At 44.5% G+C, this 23,745-nt stretch overlaps 2 protein-coding genes across 2 annotated transcripts; both read right to left on the reverse strand.

Annotated features, from left to right (window-relative positions):
• Nucleotides 1-309: 309 nt before the first annotated feature.
• LOC125508268 (IAA-amino acid hydrolase ILR1-like 7) lies at nucleotides 310-7,214 on the reverse strand. Its single transcript, XM_048672916.1, has 5 exons — nucleotides 6,810-7,214; nucleotides 2,313-2,438; nucleotides 1,364-1,678; nucleotides 1,093-1,221; nucleotides 310-994 (listed from the first exon to the last, which is right to left on the reverse strand). The coding sequence occupies exons 1-5, from the start codon at nucleotides 7,152-7,154 to the stop codon at nucleotides 614-616; spliced, it is 1,296 nt and encodes a 431-aa protein (XP_048528873.1). The 5' UTR covers nucleotides 7,155-7,214; the 3' UTR covers nucleotides 310-613.
• Nucleotides 7,215-17,463: 10,249 nt separating this feature from the next.
• Nucleotides 17,464-21,146, reverse strand: LOC125508269 (dicarboxylate transporter 1, chloroplastic). The gene is made up of 3 exons (XM_048672917.1): nucleotides 19,962-21,146; nucleotides 18,661-18,882; nucleotides 17,464-18,046 (listed from the first exon to the last, which is right to left on the reverse strand). The coding sequence occupies exons 1-3, from the start codon at nucleotides 21,054-21,056 to the stop codon at nucleotides 17,684-17,686; spliced, it is 1,680 nt and encodes a 559-aa protein (XP_048528874.1). The 5' UTR covers nucleotides 21,057-21,146; the 3' UTR covers nucleotides 17,464-17,683.
• Between the last annotated feature and the right edge of the window lie 2,599 nt (nucleotides 21,147-23,745).

Genomic DNA, 23,745 nt, shown 5'->3' on the forward strand with positions numbered 1-23,745 from the left:
TGGGGAAGAGAGCGCTCGGATTTGTTCCGACAAAGCAGTCTACAGTCATTTACGCCGCACCGTTATCATTGTCGGCTCACGAGGAATTACACACGTCAAAACGTGCCCAAAAAATAGGTCAATGTTTTTTGGCACAGTCAAAAATTCGATGCGGTGCGAAATGCCACGTTTCGTAAAGTGATGGTTTTTCGCTAATTGTGACATGATTGTGGTGATTCTGTGCATTTAATCTCAGAAAAGTTTACGGGTTTCAATGCGGGTTAAAGGTGGAGATTAGAAGGTACTCTTTCTATCAAAAGGATAATAGTGTTTTGTATCCAAATCAATATATTCAATTAAAAAGTGGAGACTAACGTTTACTTTCCGAGTTGTCTTTCGAATGGAAGGAGTTGCATAACCAGGCCAACTCACGCCGTGCAAAGCTTTGCACAATGAAAACTGAGGTTAGGCTCTTACAACAGTAAACACTCATAAGCTTAGCTCCATGTCGCAATCACATCCTAACAACTATTATGCTCATACGTACCTATGAATGCCCACACCCGACCTAACAATTATCGGCAGGCTGCCAACTGCGGCATCCTAAATTTCAAGCGAACATCAGTAATTTAGTTTAGTTTGCCACGGTTCCGCGCTTGTTCAAGTACTCCATCGCCACAGCAGCATGGAAGGCAGCACCCAACGGGAGCACACCCTCATCGATCACAAAGTTGGGGGAGTGGAGTGGATGCACCGCGGTTGCCATGGCCTCGTCGCGGGTTCCTATCATGAAAAATGCCCCTGGGAATCTCTGCGTGTAGAAGGAGAAATCCTCCGCGGCCATGATTGGGCCACCCATCTTGACGTGGCCTTCTCCAAGCATAGCCTCTGCCACTGATCTGGCATGATCGTACATCCCTTCGTTATTGACGGTAGCTGGGTATGGCCGGAGCTCCTCATCCATGAAGTCGACGGTGGCAGTGCAGCGGCTCACGACGGCGTGCGCTTCCACAATCTTCCAAAGAAGCATAAAGTTACCGGTTGCACATCTTTAGTTTAAGCTCGGCTTCTGAGATATGTTGGAGACGGGAAGTGTTTATTTGATTGATTTACCTCCTTGATCCTCTTCTTAAGATATGAAAGACCTTCTGTTGTCAAGCTCCTGAAGGTGCCACCCAAGCAAGCTGACTCAGGAATGACATTGTAAGCATCACCTCCTTTCATGAATGTTACTGAGACGACCTGAAAAATATGTAAACGATACCATATCATTCACCAAGGAACACCTCCTATCTGATGCACAAATTAAGACAAACGTACATAGACTGGACACTTGAGACAGTATAATGCAAGCTAATACACGCATTCTATGCGGATCACATACCGCGGCTTCGAGGGGATCGATCTCCCGAGCTACGATTTGTTGGAGGCTGATGATGGCAGAGGATACCATGACGATGGGGTCGACAGCATTGTGTGGCATTGCTGCGTGACCGCCTTTCCCAGTGACCGTTATCAAAAACCGTCCCGATGCTGCCATGAATGGCCCTGGCCTGGAGACGACGGTACCCACTGGAAGACTTGGGTCGACATGCAGACCAAAAATGGCGGATACATCATCTAGAATACCTTCTTCTAGGACATGGTAAGCCCCGGCATATCCTTCTTCTGCTGGCTGAAAGACAAGCTTGACGGTACCCTGACGAAAACAAAAAGCAACTATCGTGAGTTAGGTGAGACCTCCTATTGGACGCCTGTACGCGTTGTCAACTAGGGAGGCAACGCCTGAAAAGCAAGGGCAAATGGGCCGACCCACTCTGGAGTTAGTGGGGTTTTTTCCTCTTTGCTTTTAGTCCTTTTTTCCTCAAAAATCAGCTTTTTACGGAGCTAAATATTCAAAACCTAGTTAGTGTATACTAAAAATATGTTCATCGTGTATTAAAAAGAGTTCACCATATATTATGAAAATGTTTAGTGTGCATTAAAAAAATGTTCAACATGTTACAAAAATGCTTACTGTGTATTAAAAAAATGTTCATCATATATTAAAGAATCGCTCACCATGTATTCAAAGCAAAGAACAAAGAAGACAAAAAAACAAACAGACAAAAAAACGAAAAAAAAAACCCAGAAAGAATAGGAAAGGAAAGAATCGTAAAACAACAACATAAACGAACAAAAAAAAAGGGAGCCAGCAAACGAACGCAGCGCGTGCTGCCGAATTGGGTCAGCCCACCTCGATCGGCTACGGGCGCTGCCTCCCCCCTAGTTGACGCCTTGCCGAGTTAGGTTACAGAAATCTGGTGTTAGGAGGACCACACAATGGCTAATACCTTGATGTAATCCTTCCAAGAATGAAGTAGCTTAGCAGCTCCGAGAAGCATTGATGTGTGAGCATCATGTCCACAAGCATGCATTTTCCCACTCTCCTGGCTTTTGTATTCCCAATCTACCAGTTCCTGTGAAGTGGTGAGAAAAGTATAATTGTTCAGTGTGTAATGAAGGGCACTGTCAAAGGTGTATAAACGGCTGACGTAGTAGAATACTATTTCTTCAGAACCATTCTAAGATGTTCAAATTTGGCTGTTACTTATCTCCAACATTCTACTTGAATGTTACTCCCTCCGTTCCAAAATAATTTGAACTAAAACCACGTCAAGTATTTTGGAACGGAGAGAGTACCTTTTAATATAGATATGTTAGCAATAAATAAAATGTGACTAGCTCAAAAAAAGTAAAAAAAAATGATGTTAAGAAAATAATTTTCATGATAAGTACAATGATATTTGAACCAATCATCTCAGCAATGACCAATCTTATATATAGGTCTCAAAGTTACATAATTTTGACTAAACGTCTCAAAGTTACATAATTTTGTAAACTAAGGTATTGCTGTTTAAGCCGTGATACACATCACCGGCCAGAGCTCTGCTTATATAGCTTGAGTTACAACATCAGTTACAAATGAATAGATAATGGATAATCAAGAGAGGACTCTAGTCCTTCTGAATTCTAGCACTAAGCACTAATTATCCAACGCCACTTCATGCTAATGGCAGAACGTTACTTCATGCTAATGGCAGCACTAACTCATAGTTATCTTAACATCCCCCCTCGATCGAAATGCGGGGAGCACATTGAGATCGCTTCTGAACCTTTCAAACTGATGACTCATCAATGGTTTGGTTAGTATATCTGCGAGTTGATCATGAGTTGAGATATGCCGAATTTCAAGTGCCTTTTTCGCAACTCTTTCACGCACGAAATGGTAATCAATCTCGATATGCTTCGTGCGAGCATGAAAAACTGGATTCATGGAGAGATACGTCGCGCCAATATTATCACACCACAAGGACGGCGGTCTGTTCTCTGGAATACCAAGTTCTCCAAGCAACGCCTGTATCCACATAAGCTCTGCTGTTGCATTTGCTACGGACTTGTACTCGGCTTCCGTACTTGAACGAGAAACAGTAGGCTGCTTTCGAGAATTCCATGCAACTAGATTACCACCAAGGAAAACAACATGGCCACCGGTGGATCGTCGGTCATCTGGGCACCCGGCCCAGTCAGCGTCAGAGAAGGCACTGAGCATAACGGATGGAGAACGCCGGAGTAGGAGTCCATATGACGATGTTCCCTGAAGATATCGCAGGATCCGTTTCACGGCTGTCCAATGAGCTTCGGTCGGCGAGTGTAAGAACTGGCAGACCTTATTTACGCTATACGAGATATAGGCCTCGTCAGCGTAAGGTATTGAAGTGCTCCAACCACACTGCGATAGCGTGTGGCCTCAATTGAAGACAAGGGTGTCCCATACTGTTTGGATAACTTTTCTGTTGTTGCCATCAGTGTAATGCATGGCTTGGAGTTTGCCATGTTGGCCTTCTTAAGAAGGTCAAGTATATACTTGCGCTGGCAAAGAGCAAGACCACCTTCAACAGTCTGAACTTCAATGCCAAGGAAGTACCTCAATACTCCAAGATCCTTGATGTTGAAATCATTTGGTTGTGCATGTTGGCCACATCTTCGCCCTTACAATTCTAGAAAACTTGCTTTCCGATCCAAAGAATGCATCTTTGTTGGTTATAGTTCACACCACAAGGGATATAAGTGTCTTGATGCTAGTACTGGACGCATATATATTTCTTGTGATGTGGTTTTTGATGAAGGGGTTTTTCCATTTGCTCGTAAGTTTGAAGCTACGCTTGCACCTGCCAATTCATCAACACTCCCATACGTCCAACTTTTCCCTCCCATCACACATTCACCACCCCATGTTCCAGCCCCAAGCGGAAGTACTAATAGTTCTAATGATCTAATGGCCGATGTGCAGTCTGTTTCTTTTGATGTTCATGCAGATTCTGCTGCTGATTCGGCGTCAACGTCATCTGTGCCTCAAAGCATGGATCATGAAACAACAGTGGCTTCTCAACAAACATCGCGTGGATCTGCAGCGGCCGACTCTGACACTTACGGGTCGTCTCTTGGCTCAGATTCTCCCGCCACCTCGAGCTCATGTTCTTCCGCGGCCGCTGACTCCGCGGCTCCGACGCCTCCTGTCCCGAAGCAGATGCGGCCGCACACTCGGTCTCAGTCCGGCATTGTTAAGCCGTACATCCGCACTGATGGCACCGTTACGTATGTGTGCACAACATCTTCAAACGACAACGTCGGTCCTACCAACTACACTGAAGCTGCACGGCATCCATCTTGGAAGGCTGCAATGGATGACCAGATGGCTGCTTTGCATCGGAATGAAACCTGGAGTTTGGTTCCATTTCGTCCAGGACTCAATATAATTGATAGTAAATGGGTTTTTAAGCTCAAACACAAGGCTGATGGCTCTGTTGATCGGTACAAAGCTCGTCTAGTTGCTAAAGGATTCAAACAACGCCAAGGAATTGATTATGATGATACTTTCAGTCCGGTCGTGAAGCCCACTACAATTCGTGTTCTGTTATCACTTGCAGTCACTCATCAATGGAGTATGCGACAACTTGATTTTCAGAATGCATTCTTGCATGGTGTGTTGACTGAAGACGTGTACATGTATCAACCGCCGGGCTACATCGATCAGCGGTTCCCTCGTCATCTATGCAAACTTCAGAAGTCCCTTTATGGCTTGAAACAGGCGCCACGTGCATGATACCATGTAAACTAAGGTATTGCTGTTTAAGCCGTGATACACATCACCGGCCAGAGCTCTGCTTATATAGCTTGAGTTACAACATCAGTTACAAATGAATAGATAATGGATAATCAAGAGAGGACTCTAGTCCTTCTGAATTCTAGCACTAAGCACTAATTATCCAACGCCACTTCATGCTAATGGCAGAACGTTACTTCATGCTAATGGCAGCACTAACTCATAGTTATCTTAACAAATTTTGACTAAACGTCTCAAAGTTACATAATTTTGACTAAACGCTTTCTATCACCTATTTACAAGTGGAGATAATATTTCCGTTTTCTCCATGGTCATGCTTACAATATTTGCCCCACTTCTAGATTAGTTAACATTCATTCAATTCTATGATGACATGATGGATATGATGTAGGATTGCTATAGGCTATTGTCCGGATTGGTTTCTTAGTTAGTGTAACCAGTTCACCACCTAACAGAACAACAATGCAAATATTTTAATTAGAACACTACTGGACGAGATACATATTGGAATTGGCCAATAACTGTTACCAGAATTTAATTAGAACACTAACATACAATTTGATGCATATAATCGAGATAGTAAAACCGCATAATGATGCATATAATTCCATAGCAATACAAGGCAGAACGCCACGAGATTGGTGTTTCTACTGTGTCCCGGAGCCGTCCGCTCATCCCACAATATCCGTGCCCAAAAAAGACCAAAAAATGCTACTCCCTCCATTCCATAATGTAGTGCCCCCGCGCTTTTCGAGATTTCAGTTTGACCATAAATTTAACCAACGTGGGCGACTGTGACGGGAGCAAAAATTATACCATTGAATTCGTATTCGAAAGAAGTTTTCAATGGTATAATTTTTGCTGCCGCCGCAGTCATCCACATTGGTTAATTTATGGTCGAACTTAAATCTTAAAAAATGCGGGCGCACTATATTATGGAATGGAGGGAGTATTTACAATTATTCGTACTTCCTATACTGTGTCAGATAAAATATCTTTCCTTCCCCTCCACTCACTTAGTTTACTCTTATGATATGTGGGGTACTTGGATAGTGGCCCACCTGTAAATGAACAGTTGACAGGGTGTGTTTTGGAGTAGAAGGTGCAATACTGGCCTACCCACCCTTTCTTTTTCAGGTGATTCCAAAGTTTGTGTCAATTCTATCTTTTGATCCAAATTTTCAGTTTATGATTTGTTTGCATATTGTGGCAGGGGATAGAAGAGACAGGTCATAACTGGAGTAGGTCATAAATTGGACTCTCTGATTCAAAAAATAAAATAGATTGAAGCTTCAAAATTATATGAAAAAAGTATGGGTGCTGAGGTACTATTGGGTGTCAGGGGATAGAGGAGACAGGTTGCTACAAATAATGTTGAGCCGGCCACAGTATAATCCCCTTTCTAAGAACGCCACAAGCTGATAGGCATGATCTTTTCAGTTTACCTCTTCTTTGGATTGGACCTGTCTTCTTCCCCTGATTACAATTTTCTCATCTCTTTCTCATTGTAGCAAAATCATGGAGTGGTGATTAAGTGGCATACTTTGAAAAGCGTGGTCAACGGAATGTTGTGCCAATTCGCAGTCGATCAAATTGTTGGAAAATAAACTTGCCGACCCTAGTTGAACAACGAAAATATCTCAGAACCGGGTAGCGTGCGTACCTGCAAGGGGAGCGCGTCCATGTCCGCCCGGAGCGCGACAACGGGTCCAGCCCCGCCGCCGCCGACGATCGTGGCTACCACACCGGTCTGGGCGACGGGCCAGGAGTAGGACACGCCGATCGTGTCCAGCTCGGCGCGGACGAGCTCGCTTGTGCGGTACTCGTGGAAGGCCAGCTCGGGGTGCTGGTGGATGCGCCGCCGCACGCTGCGCAGCCACGCGGCGAACCCCGAAGCGCGGGCCGCGTCCAGGAGGTCACCCGCCAGAACCGTCTCCGCCGCCGACGACGCGTGGGGAGAGATGTGGGCCAAGAAGAGGAGGAGAGAGAAGAGAGGGAAGGAAGCCATGGCAGTACGGAGATGTGGCTCAGCTTTCTCCTACGAAGCTTACCACCCACGAAGATGCCATCGAACCGTACTTTGATGAGGACGTGGATGAAAAATTGAAAATATTATACGTCGTTGCTATGAATTGAAAATTTAAACTAAAAAGAGCATTTGTAACCATGGTTAACTAATTTGGGGCTCTATGCTTCGCAGATGCGTCCGGATGTGTCCATGGACAATGATCAAACCTCTCCGCAATCATGCTCCTTAAATATCCGCCTCGAATTTATACAGACTAAAAAAACTACATAGATCATCATACACATATAAAGCACACAATTTCGACATAGATAAGGTATTAAGTTTAGTACAATCTAATTCAAAAGAGTCAGCCAGAGTTCATCACTTAACTAAAACCCTATATTAAAAGTAATTAAACTGACAAAGCCAACTGGAATTCATCACTTCCTCGCCGGCCGCTCTCACAGGGTTCTCGGGTGTCTCGGCATAGGCTATCAGAGCTAAATTTAACATGTCTCTCGGTAGATATTCTAACTAGGCTATTTAGCGGGATGATAATAAAGACAAGGGTTTTTACCCACGTTTCAGGCTCTCACGGTGAAGATAATCTCCTACATCATGCTCTTTGCTTTGTTGTGTTGGGGTTTACACAAAGTACAAAGTATCGAGGGATTCTAATGCTTCTGCGACGAGCTCGGCCCTCGGCTTATATAGCATACCAGGAATCCTAGAGTTACACAACTAGGACGGCTATGTCTAGAGCAAATTGAGAAAATGCCACATGTTTTCTGGGACTTTGCCTCTGTACCACATCTTTCTTTTTATTGGATTATATACCACACCTTTGACCAAGCTAGATAAAATACCACAAATTGATGTTTTTCTTCTTTTCCACGTCCAGGCCCACACCTCATTTTTGCTAGGACGAATTTGCCCTTAGCTCGTTCCTGGTCATACGAAACGATTGACGCAGCCGCCCCGCCGCCTCGGTGCTCCTCCCAGCGCTGCCGCCTCCATGTGCCTCCGCCATGGCGAGCTGCCGCCTCGCCGTGCTCCTTCCCCGAACTGACGCCTCGCCCTTCCTTCCTTGCAGGCGCGCCGCCACCTCGACGTGCTTCATCCTGCCGAATGTGCTGATCATTGTCCAGTTCCTTGATCCTTGTCCTTGCCTTCTTCAGGTCTATCATGTCGGCGCACATCTGGTTCTTTTGTCGTCGAATGTGCTGGTTTAACTCCTGGATAAAAGCTGCAATTGATCTATCCTTCCTGGTGCTGATCATCTCCCAGTGCTTATCTCGGCGCCCACAAATCTGGTAGATAGTATCCTTGAGATCATTGCGGTAGACTTCTCCAATGCATCCCATGGCGATGTGAGCTGCCATGCTCTTTCCTAGACTCCAGGTTGGTGCATCAAAAGAAAACTCTATGGGCTCAGTGACTGGCATGAACGTTCTTCCTGGAACTTGAACTTGAATCATCCAGCGCTCTTCTTCAGGTAAAGTGGCGTTGTAGGTTCGTGTGAAGTTTGGTACTCCTATGTTCAGGTATCTAGTGACTTCCTTCAAGTGACGTCCAAAGGGTGTATCTTCATCCGGTTGTGTGAACTTATTCCTTGCATCCGCCATCCTAAAGAGTAGAAAAGATGAGGAGTCAGAAGAGAAGAGAGTGAATAGTGATCTAGGTCTTTAGCTTAGTGGTCGTGTCCTACAGTCAGCGTGTGCTCTGATACCATCTCTGTAGCGATCAGACCTCAAACAGTCTGATCTCTGTGCTCTGGTGTCATCCCTGGATCAGTAATGCTGACACCACACAGTACTCGGAGGATTTATAACAGAGTAGCAATCACACACTTATTACATCGAGTGTCTCAATAGAAAACTTATTACAATAAATATGGCTTAAGGCCATCTAATGACGATAACAGCGGAAGGCTTGGAAGATAAGTGAGTCCATCAACTCCAACGGCATCACTGAGTATAGAACCACGACCTAAAAACTCCTTAATCGTCGTCTGAAAAATCTGCAACATTAACGTTGCAGCCCGAAAACGGGTCAGCACATGGAATATGCTGGCAAGGTAACACATAGAGAATAATGGAATGAAACAGCTATACTATATGCATATTTAGCTGGTGGAAAGCTCTATGGTTACTGTTTTGCGAAAAGCCAATTTTTCCCTACTACAAAGGAATAAATTTATTTAACTATTATGGTGGTTGTTAAACATTGAGAATGATTGACAGCATCCTCAATCCCAATTAAGCATCATTAACAAAACCCAACAAAATTAATTTAGAGTAACATGTTGATATTCACATGATAATCCAGGTACTAGATACTCAAGATGTCCATAACCGGGGACACGGCTAACCATGATTAGTTTATTACACTCTGCAGAGGTTTGCGCACTTTTCCCCACAAGATTCGATCGCCTCCGTTTGGTTTCTCGCACTACATGGTGTTTGAGAAGACGGATGACTGAGACATAGTCTTTCAGAAGCGCTAGCACCTTACGATCGGGTAGACCGTACCACCTACATCCCCTACATCTGCTAGTCTATCACTGTAAGAGTTCACACGACTTAGTCAACTATGCTAGAGCCCATAATAACTTGTGGCTGCACACGGAAGTTTCTAGTATGAATAGTCTCATGATCCCTTTGAGTCTGGGTGGCAGTCCAAAAGAAAACAGGCAAGTCCTGAAATACCCAGGTGCCTCAATCCACCCAGATGTGTGTTTAAGTTGCCACCTTAGATAAACTATTAATTAACAAACTCACATCTGTCATGGATATCACTCACCCAATCCACGTCTACTAGCATAGCATGGCATAATAAGCAAACGTAGAAGTAACTCCCAAAGGTTTGATAATAAACAGGTAATAGGTACTACCTCATCTACTTCTCATCCCACAATTTAATTAGATCCTAATCATGCAATGTGTGAGGATTGATCTAATGCAATAAAACTGGGTAGTAGAAAAGGTATGATCAAAGTGTTACTTGCCTTGCTGATGATCCGCGAAACCTAGCGATTCGAAGTTACAAGCGGCGCACTCCGGGTACTCTATCGCAAAAAAAAACAAGCACACAATAAGTACTCATCTAATGCACAGGTAAAACTCAAATAAGAGGTCTAACCAGAAGGTTCAACTTAAGAACTCCGGTTTGCAAAAAAAAATCAAATCGAACGAAGCAACGAAAGTCAAACGGCGAAAGAAAACAACTTCATTCTACTAATCTGAATCTAGCGCAGTTTTTATAGTAGCAAAAACTTGTTTAAGTTAAACGGATAGAGGGTTTCGAGACGAAACTCTAGGCGCTTGAATTGTCTAATTCCGATAAACGAGCGAAAAGTTATATTAAAAAGAAAATCGGATCAGGAATCGCGATCAGAAAAATCGCGGATTTAATCCGAGAAAAAGAAAAACGACGAACGTTCGCTAGAACGGACGAACGGACGAACGAACGAACGGACGAACGAACGGACGAACGGACGAACGAACGAACGGACGAACCGATCTATTTAAAAAAACCGAATCTAAAGAAAAAACCGACGGAAAAAACGGACGGTTTTTCGAAAAATATATAAAAAAACGGCGCGGAAATCGAGGCGGCGGCGAACCTCGGGCAGCGGCGGCGTCCGGCGGCGGCGCGGCGGCGGCGGCTTGGGGCAGCTGGGGCGGCTGGGGCTGGCTAGGGTTTTCGGCTGGGCCTCCCCCGGCTATATATAGCCTAATGGGCCGGGAGTCCTAGTCGGACACGGCCCTAGGTCGGTTCGTTTTTTTAAATAATTACGCGCAGAAGAAAAATAAAAAGAAATACTAAACGGACTTAAAAAAATCCGAAATAAATTTTCACGGGCTTCTAAAATCAAGCCGCACAAGGTGAACATTTATTTGGGGCCTAAATGCAATTTTGAAAAATGCACATTTTCCTTAAATTCAAATAAAATAACGAAAAACTGCGAAATAAAATCTTATTTGATTTTTTTATTAAATCCTCAATATTTCTTTATTTTGCGAAAGTCATTTTATTCCCTCTCTCATATTTTTGTAATAGAAATAATTGATGATAAAATAAATAAAATCAAATGATCCTATTCTCAAAATTTGAGAAAACTCAAATATGAAAATAATGAATTCTCCAACTCTCTCCGTGGGTCCTTGAGTTGCGTAGAAATTTTAGGATCAAAACCAATCACAAATAAAATATGATATGCAATGATGATCTAATGTATAACATTCCAAATTGAAAATTTGGGATGTTACACGTCGCCTCGTCCTGCTTCCTGTACTCTCAGACGGTCCACACATTCGTCCTGCCGCCGCCCCGACAGGTTGCCTCTCTCCCTCCCTCTCGCTCTCTCCCCCTCCCTCGCTCCCTCCATCCCTTTCTCCCTCTCTCAGTTGATCTGAATTCTGACCTGTGTATCAAAAACCCTAGGGCATGGAGATTATGGTGAAAGAGGAGAACTAGTGGGCAGCTTCACAAGTACGAGTAGATCGTATTGTTCGCGGAGATGGAGCCAGGGGGTGCAACTCCAGAACGGTTAGAGATAGAGGGCGCGGCTCTGGAACGGTTAGTCGATCAACCTAAGTTTTTGAATTGAAGGATTCCGTGAATTGTTTACTGCATATTGAGGAATATATACTTAGGCCTACTCATTGTTTCTATTTGAAAAAACATGTAATTTTGTAGGGAAGAAGGTGTGGAGTTGCGCGTTGTCATTTATAAACTAATTGTTAGAGTTCTTCGATTTGTCACAAAGCTTGACGATGGCAGCGAGCATCAAGTTTCCCAGCATGATGTGGAATTTGAGGTTAACATGAAATGTTTTACTGTTGAAAAACTGATAGAACTCATTGGGTCCAAAGTTGTTTGGGGGAGTGGGCAGGAGGTCCATATTTTGTGCAAGGACAAGCATTTTGAATCAGTTGAGAGGATTGATAACTACTGGAAATTGCTCACATCATTTCTTGAGAGATGGGAAGAGAAAGAATTGCTTGTGCTAGCTCAAGTTGTGGACATTGCAAAGGGGGTTACAGCATCATCTTGTTCAGAAAATATCCCATCTAGTGAGATAGTAGACAACATCATTTGTTCAAGTTCTGACATTTACCAGTCAAATGCTAGTAGTGCATCATGTGTTGATGATTCTACAAATTGTAATGTGCTTCGTAATAATGAGAGATATGTGCAATCTGATGGTGGTGTTGTCATTGATTGGTCAACTCTTGAGATAACTCCTATTGGTGATGATATAATAGCTCCTATGTCACAGGAAAACATGTGTGAGGTACTTGGAATTGAGGATGAGGTTGAGGATGCTCAACCAGTAAAGGATCCAGCTCCAGTTGTTGTGTGCCATGCTAATGAGGAGTTAATGGCTGAGGGAGCTATACCAGTTGATGACCAAGTTCCTGAAGATGTAGAAATGTCATATGACAAAGATCATCCTAAAGTTGAGAAAGGTTCAATCTTTCCAACGATGATCGATTGTAGGAGAGCTGTGAGGCAATGGGCAATTAATGAAGAATTCAACCTTGGGACTCACAGAGCTGACAAGAGTAGGTGGATGGCACATTGTATGGCTGAGGATTGTCCATGCAAAATAACATGTCGTATTATGGCTGACAAGACAAAGACCAGGGTACTAACATAGCTTAATATTTCACCTTTTTCTATTATTTCTATTATGGTAGCATCATATTATTTGAGGAACACTAACAACTTTGTTATGTATGCAGGTTAACCAGATCGGACCAGCACACACATGTGTTTCAAGTAGCAGGTAAATTCAGCAATGGCCTCGCAAGATTGGGTTCAAGAAAGGTCTAAGAAGATCTTGAGGAAAACTCTGAACATTGGCTGCAAGGATTTACAGGAAACGCTGGAGGAAGACTGGAATGTAACCACTGGCTATCACACTGTATGGAAGGGAAGAGAGAGAGCAAAGGATGAGATCTATGGTTCTTGGGGTAGTAGCTTCCGTTACCTATTCAACTTCAAAGCAGAGATGGAACTTAGATCCCCTGGAAGCATTGTTGAGGTCGATACTAAACTAACGGACAGTAAAGTTTACTTTCACAGATTCTTTATGGCAATTAAGCCTTGTGTAGATGGATTTCATGCTGGATGTAGGCCTTATCTTAGCATAGACTCGACTGCATTGAATGGAAAGTGGAATGGTCATTTAGCTGCATGCACTGCTTTAGATGGACATAATTGGATGTTCCCTCTTGCATTTGGTTTTATTGAGGTTGAAGATGAAGATAATTGGAAATGGTTCATGACACAGTTGCATAGAGCACTAGGACCAATTTCAAAGCTTGCTATATGTATTGATGCATGTAAAGGCCTAGAAAATGCTGCTAAGAAAGTTTTTCCTCAAGCAGAACAGAGGGAGTGTTTTAGGCATTTAATGCAGAATTTTTCGAAAAGATATAATGGTGACATAATTGGACGCATGTGGGCTGCAAGAAAGACACATAGACCATCATTGTTTGACTACCACTTTTCCAAGGTTCTAGAATCTAGCCAAACTGTGGGCAAGTACTTGCAAGATTACCATAATCTGAAGTGGATGAGGTCTAGTTTTGACACTGAGATCAAGTGTGATTACATTCATAACAACCTTGCAGAGACCTTCAACAATTGGATAAAAGGAACCAAAGATCTTCCCGTAGATGTGTTAGCTGACACACTTAATGGAAAGATAATGAAGTTGGTTGCAACAAGGAGAAAGATTAGGGAGAAGCTACAAGGACGGATGTTACCAGCAGTTGTACAACAAGTGAATAATAGAACAAGAGGGCTTGGGCACTTGGAAGTTACCCGATCAAGTAATTGGAAAGGTGAGGTGAGGGACATCAACAAAGACAATTTGAGGCATGTGGTTAACATAGAGAAAGTGAGTGGACATGCCTTGAGTGGCAGCACACAGGTAAACTGTGTGAACATGCACTTGCTTTCTTGATTGGGAAAAGGAACATGAAGATGGAAGATTATCTTCATGAGTACTACTCTCTAGAAAGGTTTAGGGCAGCATATAAGGAGGTTGTAGAGCCCCTCACAGATCGATCACAATGGCCTAATGTTAAATTAGATTTTGTATTGCATGCACCACTCCCCAAAAGTTCCAAGGGAAGAAAAAGAAAGTTGAGATTTAAAAGTTGCCTTGAAAAGGGAGGAGGACATTATAAAAAGAAACCACCACCAAAAGGTCAATTAGGAAGCCAAAACAGGTGCAAGAAGTGTAAGCAACTTGGACACAGGCAAGCTGGATGCCCAACTAATGGAGTGAAGAAAAGGTCATTTATATTGATTTAGATTTTCTTAACTCATATTTTCTCTTGTAATGCTCGAGTTTGTAACAATATTTGGATTTCTTGACAGGAAACCGAAACCTAGAAAGATAAAACCAAACACCGAAATTGATGTTGAATGTACAATCCCAGGAGACGCTCTCCAACAAGTCAGCCCATGTCCTGTTACAAGGAGGTAAGAAATAAAGCTTCCCTCCAATTTCTCAAGTGGGCATGGCATATTTTTTTCTCAAACTACATATTGTGCAGCCAATCATCTCTTTGTAGCCCTCTTGGAGGGATGTCTCCATTGCCTGTCTCACAAACGAGCCCGAGCCCTATGACTATGAGGTATTTTTTGGCCTTATATTCAGTATCTCTACAAATGTGGCATGTTTTTATCTTAAACAATGTTTTTTTGTGTAGTCAATTATCTCCCCGTAGCCCTCTTGGAGGGATGTCTTCATTGGGTGTCCCACAAGCTAGCCCTCGACCTATGACGCGGAGGTAAAATTTTTCCAGCCTATCTTCAATATCTCTACAATTGTGGCATGTTTTTATCTTACACAATACTTTTTTGTGCAGTCAATCATCTCTTCGCAGCCCTTTTGGAGGTACATCTTCAGTGGCTGTCCTACAAGGCAGCCCTCTTCCAATCACAAGGAGGTGAAAACAAATCTGATTTATTTCTTGAATTGTGTATAACATTGGTCTTATTTTTTTAATGCATGAAATTGATGTATTGTGTAGGCAACTTTCTATGGAAACTGGGACTCCCGCTTCTCCACCAAAAGTAGTTGTGAAGGCCACAAAAAGCTCACGCCGAGGAAGAGAAAAAGAGTGTAGCATGCCATTTTGTAATCTTGTTATGTGTAGTGATCTGCACGAAGTTAATGCCACTTCTTTAAGAAGTCGATGCTTTTTGATTAAATTCCTGTCTTTCAATGTTTGTGATTTTGTCAGTGTGTGTACTCAGATGATTATTCACTTAAAAGCTTGATGCAACTTTTCAGATATATTAATTCTGGATTGTCATATATATATTTTCTTGTGATATGTGTGGTACATATATAGAGAGAGGTCATGTCAAAATTTTAGGTGAAAATGCTGTAGAAATTTTGATTATATCCCTATCAACAGAACTATATATCACCACATGTTACATCCCAATCTGAATTTTGATTACATCCATATGGACAAGCATCCATATCTGTTTACAACAGTTGGTACAGCCATCAGGTAACGAATTTATTAGTGTGTGTTACTAGTATTTGAGCCATATGCTAATAAAGCTAGCAATCAGAGCAACGAGTAGCTTGCAACTGATGGAGCAGCCAGCATGTACAACGACAACTTCTCCAGCCAGCCAGTACTGCAACGAGCAGCTAAGTCTGGACGGGGCATGCGCTGCATAGGTACGGGCGACAAGTGGGAAGGAGGAACGGCAAGGTGGTGGTGCAGGAAAGGAGGCACGGCGAGACGGCGGCTCGCCGGCAAGCTGGCACAGCGAGGCGGCGGCGCCGGGAGTAGGCACGACGAGGCGGCGCCGTGCTTCGTTATGTGATCACCTCGTATGACCAGGAAATGAGCTGAGGGCAAATTCGTCCTAATATATATGACGTGAGTGCCTGATGGTGCAAAAGAAGGAAAAAAAAACTATTTGTAGTATTTTGTCTAGCTACTACTCAAAAGTGTGGTATATAATCTAATAAAAGGAAAGGTGTGGTAAAGGGGCAAAGTTCCAGGAAAGATGTGGCATTTCCTCAAATTGCCCCTATGTCTAAGGTGGTAGAACTCTCCATGACTTCGTCTTTTTGTCTTGTACGTCAAGCCTTGCAGAATAGTCTTCTTGTCTTGTACGTCAAGCCTTGCAGAATCACTGTATATTTCTCCTAAGCCGGGACATCATCAATAACCTATGAACCAATCTTCAAACCGCAGCACCTCGGTCCTTCCGAGCTGCTTCATCGTCTTCAGTCGCCCGTCTTGAAACTAGTTTAACAATAGTCTCCCGATTAGTGTCGTCATCCAGCTGACCTCCACTTGTCGAGGTGCCTTCCAAGGTGAATTGAACCACAACGGCTTTAGAATTGTCTAAGAGAGAGAACTGAACTACGTGCCCGAAGAGTTTTCCCGTGTGGCCCGTCACGGGGCAGGACAAGTTTCCACATAGCGTCTCAAAAGTCCTCCTGCATGGCTCTGACGAGTGAGGACGGTCTTATCCACGGGCCCACACGGCCACGTGCTAGCTTTGACCTGACGGTCAATGTAACATACCTCCAAAGCCACGTCCTATCGAGAGGGGGTGTGCGAGGGCGAGGCGATGCGAGAGATAACTTTGGCTCTCATTTCCCCCGCACTCACCTTCTTGCTCACCCAAAGCTCCAAGTGCTCCATTGTCGCGCCGCAAGTTTTTCTCCTTCTACGCGCCGCAACTTTCCACCGTAGCCAAAGCGATGGCTAGCGAGCGACGCCTGAGGAAGGCAGGTCAGCTCGTCGATATGGGCATCCAACACCCAAGGTGGCATCCACAACTAATGGAAAGTGCACCGCCGGATACTTGCCGCTGCCAGAGACCGCCGTCCCACGCCCCGGGCTCACCACGGTCGACGATGTCATCGTGCAGGAGACCATCCCCTATCCCAAGGAGAACGAACATGTATGCTTCCTGCCCTTTCGGATCCGTGGTTTGGGGTTTCCGGCAGTTAGTGTTGGTTACCAAAAAAAATCTCTAGCAGAGTTAATGTAAGTTACCAAAATGTTACAAAAATCTCTAGTAGTGCATACCTACAACTGGAAAGATCTGTTGCTTTTTTTTCCTGCCAGAAAACTCGTTTGCTCAAAATCCAGGTGCTATTTTTGAGCCAGAAAATTAGATTACTCAAAAGTTTCGGAGGGGGCTGTTTTTGTGACAGAAAACCTGATTATGGATGAAGGCAAAAGATCCATGCAACAATTATGTAGGCTTATCAGGGGCACCAAGCACAAACTAAGGCATAAGATAAACAGAAGAAGAAACTACTACATAACATCAGATGCCACTTGCCAGTAACTGCATCCTGGCATTGGAAGTAACTGCCAGAAAAAACAAATGTACGGGTACAAACTAAAAGAATGGATCATGTCGACAAAACTTGTGGTCAGCTCAACCTGTGCCACTTGCAAATGTTTTGCTAGTTTCGTTCGCCCTCATTGAAATAGGAAGTCCCGCAACCGTGTTGCTCACCACAAACCAATCATCTTCCACCAGAAGCCTCCGGCACCAAGCCAGATAATGATGTTAACAACGGAGATGACAAATCCGTAGCCCCACCACTCAGCAAGCGGAACATAGCCAGCTCCATAGAAGACGGGGGCTGACCCTATGCCATAATGGGTCAGGCCACCCATGAGGTTTGAAAGGAATGACATAACCATGGCAGCGAAAAGCGGAGGGGTGCCCAAGGCACTCGCCACAGACAGGAACGCAGTGAACATTGCACCGATGTGTGCAGCACCACTAGCAAAGAAGTAGTGGGAGTAGAAGTACATCAGCACCAAGACACCGAATGAGAGTTGCCAGGACAGACCAAGACCTCCAACAAACTGAGAGGAAAATAGATCAAGATATCAGAAAATGAAAATATTGAAAGCACTTGCCATCTAACTATGTTGATGTTACTCGACTCGCAAAAATATTGGAATATCAGGTCTGGAATGATAAAGCCATCATATTTCAATTCACCAACAAACTAATGAGCCCTCATGTGATATGTCTTACTTCCTTCAGATGTACTCCCTCCGTTCCGAATTACTTGTCTTGGATTTGTCTAGATACGGAGGTATCTAGCACTAAAATGAGTCTAGATACATCCGTATCTAGACAAATCCAAGACAAGTAATTCGGAACGGAGGGAGTATATAACCAGGAAATAAATTTCTAGTTCAGATCTAACAATCTAACCCAGCATATCAGCGGTAGGGTGCAGACATATGAGTAAAAGAACTTTTTGCAACGGATACCAGCAACATTAAAAGAATAAAGTTCAGTGAGGTGCCAGCATATAGAAAATTTCGTGCTGTCAAAATGCTAATAACGTGGCATAGTACAGCAACGCACATCCATCATGCTCAAAGCCTATAATTAGTAAGCAAGAATAACTAAATAGGAGCCACTATCATTTCAAGAGGAAACTGAGGGAAATAGAATGGAGCCATACCTTAACAACAGTCTCGCTGAACCAAGAAATCAACCCATATTTGTTGAGGTAGCCAGCCATCGCAATCAGCGCAGCAAACCAAGTAAGGGTATCCCATGCTACAGACTCTGCCAAACACTCTTTCCATGTGACAACTCCTGTAATTAGGAGGACAGATAGGCCAAGAATCGCTGCAGACACTGCATCTACACTCAGCATTCCTCCAAAGATCCAAAGTCCAACCTGGTGGCATGGACAGTACAATGTTTCAGTAGGAAAAAGTTTTCCAGATTACATTCAAGCAAGATGCAGACAGGTGGATGTACGAACAGCCATGTTTCAACAAGGTTACCCAACTTTATGCAAAATAAGGCACTCAATAAGTAACAGTGATTTAAGCCATAAATTGTGCAATGCTCTAAATATGAACAAAAACACAACCGAAAACAACAAAACAGAACCCTACGGTATTTCAGACTGTCTACTGAAAAATTTCAACTGTGTAATTCTCGAGGTGCCACCTGTAGTTAAATGGCTCAATCCATCAGTCACTAAACAACACTTGAACACATTTTAGATAAATTCCAGTCAACATACATCCTTATGTCTCTCTCTATCTACCTCAAACCTTCCCCCGTCTTCACCAGTAACCCACCATGCACCACCTCCTCCACTTCCCAAGCGCCATCGCTGCCACCAGATCTGTGTCAATCTCCCCCGCTTCCTAACCCTATCACCTCGCTGCCATATGCCAACTCCTCTTGGTCAACCAGCCCTCTGACAATGGCTGTCTTCCCTGCTCATGTCGTCACTGCTTCGCTGCACCGTCCTCACACACTGCTGCCACACCCACCAACCTTCCCTCTAAGCCCAGGGAGCACAACAAACCCCAGGCCCCTGCAACCCTAAACCCTAAGCCAATGAGGTAAAGGGGAGGTCTCTGGCGAGGTCCATCATCACGGGAGGAAGAAGCTGAGGATGGAACAGAAGTAAGACCCATGTCGACTGCATTAAAGAATACTCCAGGCAACTGGGCTCTTGCAGTTTGGTTTAAATCAAGAGTCCAGTCTCTTAGGCACTCCTAATCTAGACAAGGCCACCATGTTGTCATGGAAATCTCTATTTCTAAACGGCTCTTTCAACTCCTCAAATACTAGAGGATCAAGTCCTAACACTGGATGACAGTGGCATACAAATAGCACTGAGCACAAGAGAGTATAGAAGTTACCTCATCACAATAATAAGAGCAATTGCGAACTAATTAGGCATGGTTCAAACGAAACAGTTGCAAAAAAAGATAGGAGGTACAGGTGGCATCATACCGTGAGCAGAAGCGTGCCGGCCATGATCTTCTCCTCCGTGCTCATGGGTCCCATCTTTGCCAGCCTCTCCTTGGCCAAGCGTGGTGCATCAGGGCTGGTCTTCACCTCCGGTGGGTAGATGACATAGAGGACCAGCGGCACAATCAGCAGCGACAGCAGCCCTGGCACAATGGCCGCCTTTGCCCACAGCGTCCACCCGATCCCCTGCCCGATGGTGCTGAGCGTCAGGTTGGCAGCAAGCGGATTGGCCGCCATCGCCGTGAGGAACATCGCTGACGAAACGACCGACGTCTGGAAGCATGTGAGCATGAGCCAGGCGCCGAGCTTTCGCTCTGTGCCGTCGTCAGTGCGCGATCCACACGCCTCGCAGAGGGATTTCACGAGCGGGAGGAAGATGCCACCAGCCCGCGCGGAGACCGAGGGGATTGCAGGCGCGAGGAACGCCTCGGCAAAGACGAGCGAGTAACCGAGGCCGAGCGTGGAGCCCCCGAATGCTTTAACGAATTGGTAGGCGACGCGGTTCCCGAGCCCCGTCTTGATGAAGCCCCGAGCGAAGAAGAAGGCGAGCGCGATGAGCCAGGGGATGGGGTCCCCGAAGGCCGAGAAGGCGGCGGCGAAGGTGAGGGTGCGGGTGAGCACGGCGGCGCCCAAGCCAAGCAGCGCGACGGCGCCCAGCGGCAGCGGCTGCGTGATGATCCCGACGATGGTGGCGAGGAACACGGCGAGCAGCTGCCACGCGTTGCGGGCCACGCCGGCGGGGGCAGGGATGAACCAGATGATGACCCCCGTGGCAATGGAGGCCAGCAGCGGCTTGATGGCCGCGCCCTGCAGGGCTGGCTTCGCCGGCGGCGAGACCGGCGCGGGGGGAGATGCCGGCGCCGCGGCGACGGGCGGGAGGAGGTGGCGAGCTGTGGACGGGGTCAGGGGCTTGGGGAGGGAGTGGGAGTGGGAGTGGGAGAGGGAGAGGGAGATGGGCTTCGATGAGAGTGGGGAGGTGGGGCGGCGGCGGAGGGAGAATGAGGGGAGGTGGGGGCGGTGGCGGATGCCCAGGTGGTGGCAGGTGAGCGGCGAGGCCGCCGACGCGGAGGAGGCCATGGCGTCGACGGCGGCGGCGGGGAGGGAAGGGGGGAGGAGGAATGGAGATGGGAAGGGAGGTGGGGTTTAATTGGATGGACGGCGGCTATGGGGTTGGACGGGGAAGCGGCATTGGGCGTATCGGATCCAGAGATTGGTTCCTTCGCGCGTGCATCCGGTGTTCGTAGACCAGGTACTAGTGTCGAGAACCGCTGCACCTGCAGAGAGCATATGCTCCTGTGAGCAAAAATAATGGTATACGCGAATGTAAAAAAAACGAAAATAATTAGATATGTTCATTGTCACACCCAAATGCTACTTGCAAAATTTTAGGTGAAAAGCCTAAGCATTTTGACCTGCGAGAAAAAAAAGTTGAACCCCAAATATTACCTCCACAAGTTACACTTAATTTAATTTTATTCACCGACGAAGCATTGTTATCATGTTTCGCATAAAAATTGTCAAGTCTACTTGTTACACTAACATGAACATTCACACAAAAAATCAGAATTTTTAAATTTATTTACTATTTATTTTTAATTTAATGTTCATCCGGAAGCATATGCTTCCCAGAGCTAAAACGGCTTTCCCTACAAATTGCAACTATATAAACAAGTTATGTGGATCCTAATTTCTCAAGATGGTATCTCACAATAAAAATTCTCAAGTCGGTGGGATGGAAAACCAACTGGATAAACTCGGTTGATCTTTTAATTGTGTTTTCATCTCTACAACTACAATGATTATCGTTGAGCTCATATCGGTAGAACATGGCTAAGAGAATCATCAAGCAAATAGATAATTGAGACGTGCTTTTCCAAGCGCTGGTTCACGTTATGTCAATGGCGGTAATTAGTGTCAAATGGTATCACGTTTGTTTCCTCATCCATTTTGATGGCCTATTTGCCTTGGAATTCCCAACTTGCAGCTTGCAGCAGGAAGGCAGAGCTCTGAAACCTAGATGGTTGTGGCAGAATGGCGTTGACACGGAGAAACCTTGGCAGGGGTTGTCACCGCCTATTGACAAGGAGGTCTGTGCATTATATGTTTCTTGCAATGTGATTCACATTGGTGACGGTAAATCCATGTCCTTTTGATTTGGCCACTGGCTAGTGGCATCACACCGACGGTTGCATTTTTTATTTGTACAAAACACAGTAGATAATGGTGTACCAGGCTGATAAACGAAAGATGGATTGGTCTTACTGATAAACCAATCTTATTCAACCAGCCCTGGTTATCTCTGCCAGTTCACCAGCAGTGTTGAAGCACCCTTCAAACATATCGTTTGGAAAAAAATATCCACCTCCCCGAAAAAATTAGTGTTTTTCTCTTGGCTGTGAATAGAGGGGAACTGTTTGACAGCTGATAATCTCGCAAAACGGGCATGGCCTCACAATCCAATTTGCCGCCTATGCAATCTCTATGAGGAACATGTTGCACACATTTTCGCTCAATACCCCTTCTCGACTGGAATTTGGGGATTTTGTTTTACCAAAATTCAGTTTCCTCCAAATCAATAACCCAATACCGAACCAGTCAACCTAATCGATTGGTGACCAATGGGCTAATGGCACTAGAGCAACTACTAGAACTCGCAGGAAGGCTTTCTCATACCTGGTATTATGAGCTAAGGACTCGGCTGTGTATTGGGATCAAAGTAGTTAGATGGATAGGCGAAGTGTAGGATTCAGTTCTTTCGGGGTTTTTTACATCATGTACCTGTAACACATGTATTTATGACAAAGTATGAGTTAAGATGCTAAAAATGACTAGCTAGGGTTGAAATGCCCTAAAATTCATAATAAATAAAATATCAATGTCTGCTTTTCTTCTTCTTTGCTCTCTCCATATCGCTCTTCGACTGTGACCTCCCAAACTAAAGTATGAGCACGAATTAAGTCAATTGGCCCACATCGTATAACACATATGATAGTTGGCAAGATCTAAATCATGTTTTTTTGTGGGTCAAATACTTGTATTACTCAAATCATAAGGTTCATACAATCAACCACAGCTAACTTCACAGCAACTGGAGGCAAATAGGCTACATCATCAAATGCTAGTTTCCAAAATGTATTTATCCTGACTTGTACAAAATATATTCTGGTGTTATCATGCACTTGCAAAGTTTGATTTGTTTGTGTTCTTACGAAAAGAAGAAGCCTGATTAGTGAAATGTTTCTTTTAACTGAGAGACTTGTAAGGATAGGTCAACGCACAAGTGCGTCAGAGACTTGTAAGGATAGGTCAGCGCACAAGTGCGTCAATTGTTTTTACAAATGCAAAGTTGGATTCGATTAGCACTTGCATAAAAGTGAATTAAGAGTAGGGCGAAGCCACTAAGGCTATGTTTGGTAGTGAAGTACTAGAAAAACTGAAGTATTAAAAACCAAAGTATTTTAGTCAGTAGGTATAAGATACTACAGTTTTTACATAGCAAAGTATCTTGAAGTATTGAGAATAATGTGACCCTTTTGGCAAGTGCTTATATGCACCAACGTCAATTAGCTAGCTAGCATATGAAACAGTTGCAATGCGCGCCTTGCTAGCTAGCTGGACGCACTGAACGGGCATGCATGACAACCAGTCGCATGCACTAAACTACCATGCACAAAGCTAGCTTACAGGAAAAGAAGACACTTGAACACGTGTAACACCCCGGATATAATTTACCTTATATGTATCCCAACTCTTGCCGTTTCCGGCC

Source organism: Triticum urartu, chromosome 5, assembly GCF_003073215.2.
Source record: "Triticum urartu cultivar G1812 chromosome 5, Tu2.1, whole genome shotgun sequence".
NCBI classification, from domain to species: Eukaryota; Viridiplantae; Streptophyta; class Magnoliopsida; order Poales; family Poaceae; genus Triticum; species Triticum urartu.

What these genes read in the sequence shown, in the direction of transcription:
- LOC125508268 (XM_048672916.1), bottom strand. Translation starts at nt 7,154, where the DNA reads ATGGCTTCCTTCCCTCTCTTCTCTCTCCTCCTCTTCTTGGCCCACATC. An exon ending in TGGACGCGCTCCCCTTGCAG is followed by an intron (nt 2,439 to 6,809) that starts GTACGCACGCTA and finishes ACCACTTCACAG; the next exon opens with GAACTGGTAGATTGGGAATA. An exon ending in TTAAGAAGAGGATCAAGGAG is followed by an intron (nt 995 to 1,092) that starts GTAAATCAATCA and finishes CTTCTTTGGAAG; the next exon opens with ATTGTGGAAGCGCACGCCGT.
- LOC125508269 (XM_048672917.1), bottom strand. Translation starts at nt 21,056, where the DNA reads ATGGCCTCCTCCGCGTCGGCGGCCTCGCCGCTCACCTGCCACCACCTG. An exon ending in CCGGCACGCTTCTGCTCACG is followed by an intron (nt 18,883 to 19,961) that starts GTATGATGCCAC and finishes CCATGCCACCAG; the next exon opens with GTTGGACTTTGGATCTTTGG. An exon ending in TCAGCGAGACTGTTGTTAAG is followed by an intron (nt 18,047 to 18,660) that starts GTATGGCTCCAT and finishes TTTTCCTCTCAG; the next exon opens with TTTGTTGGAGGTCTTGGTCT.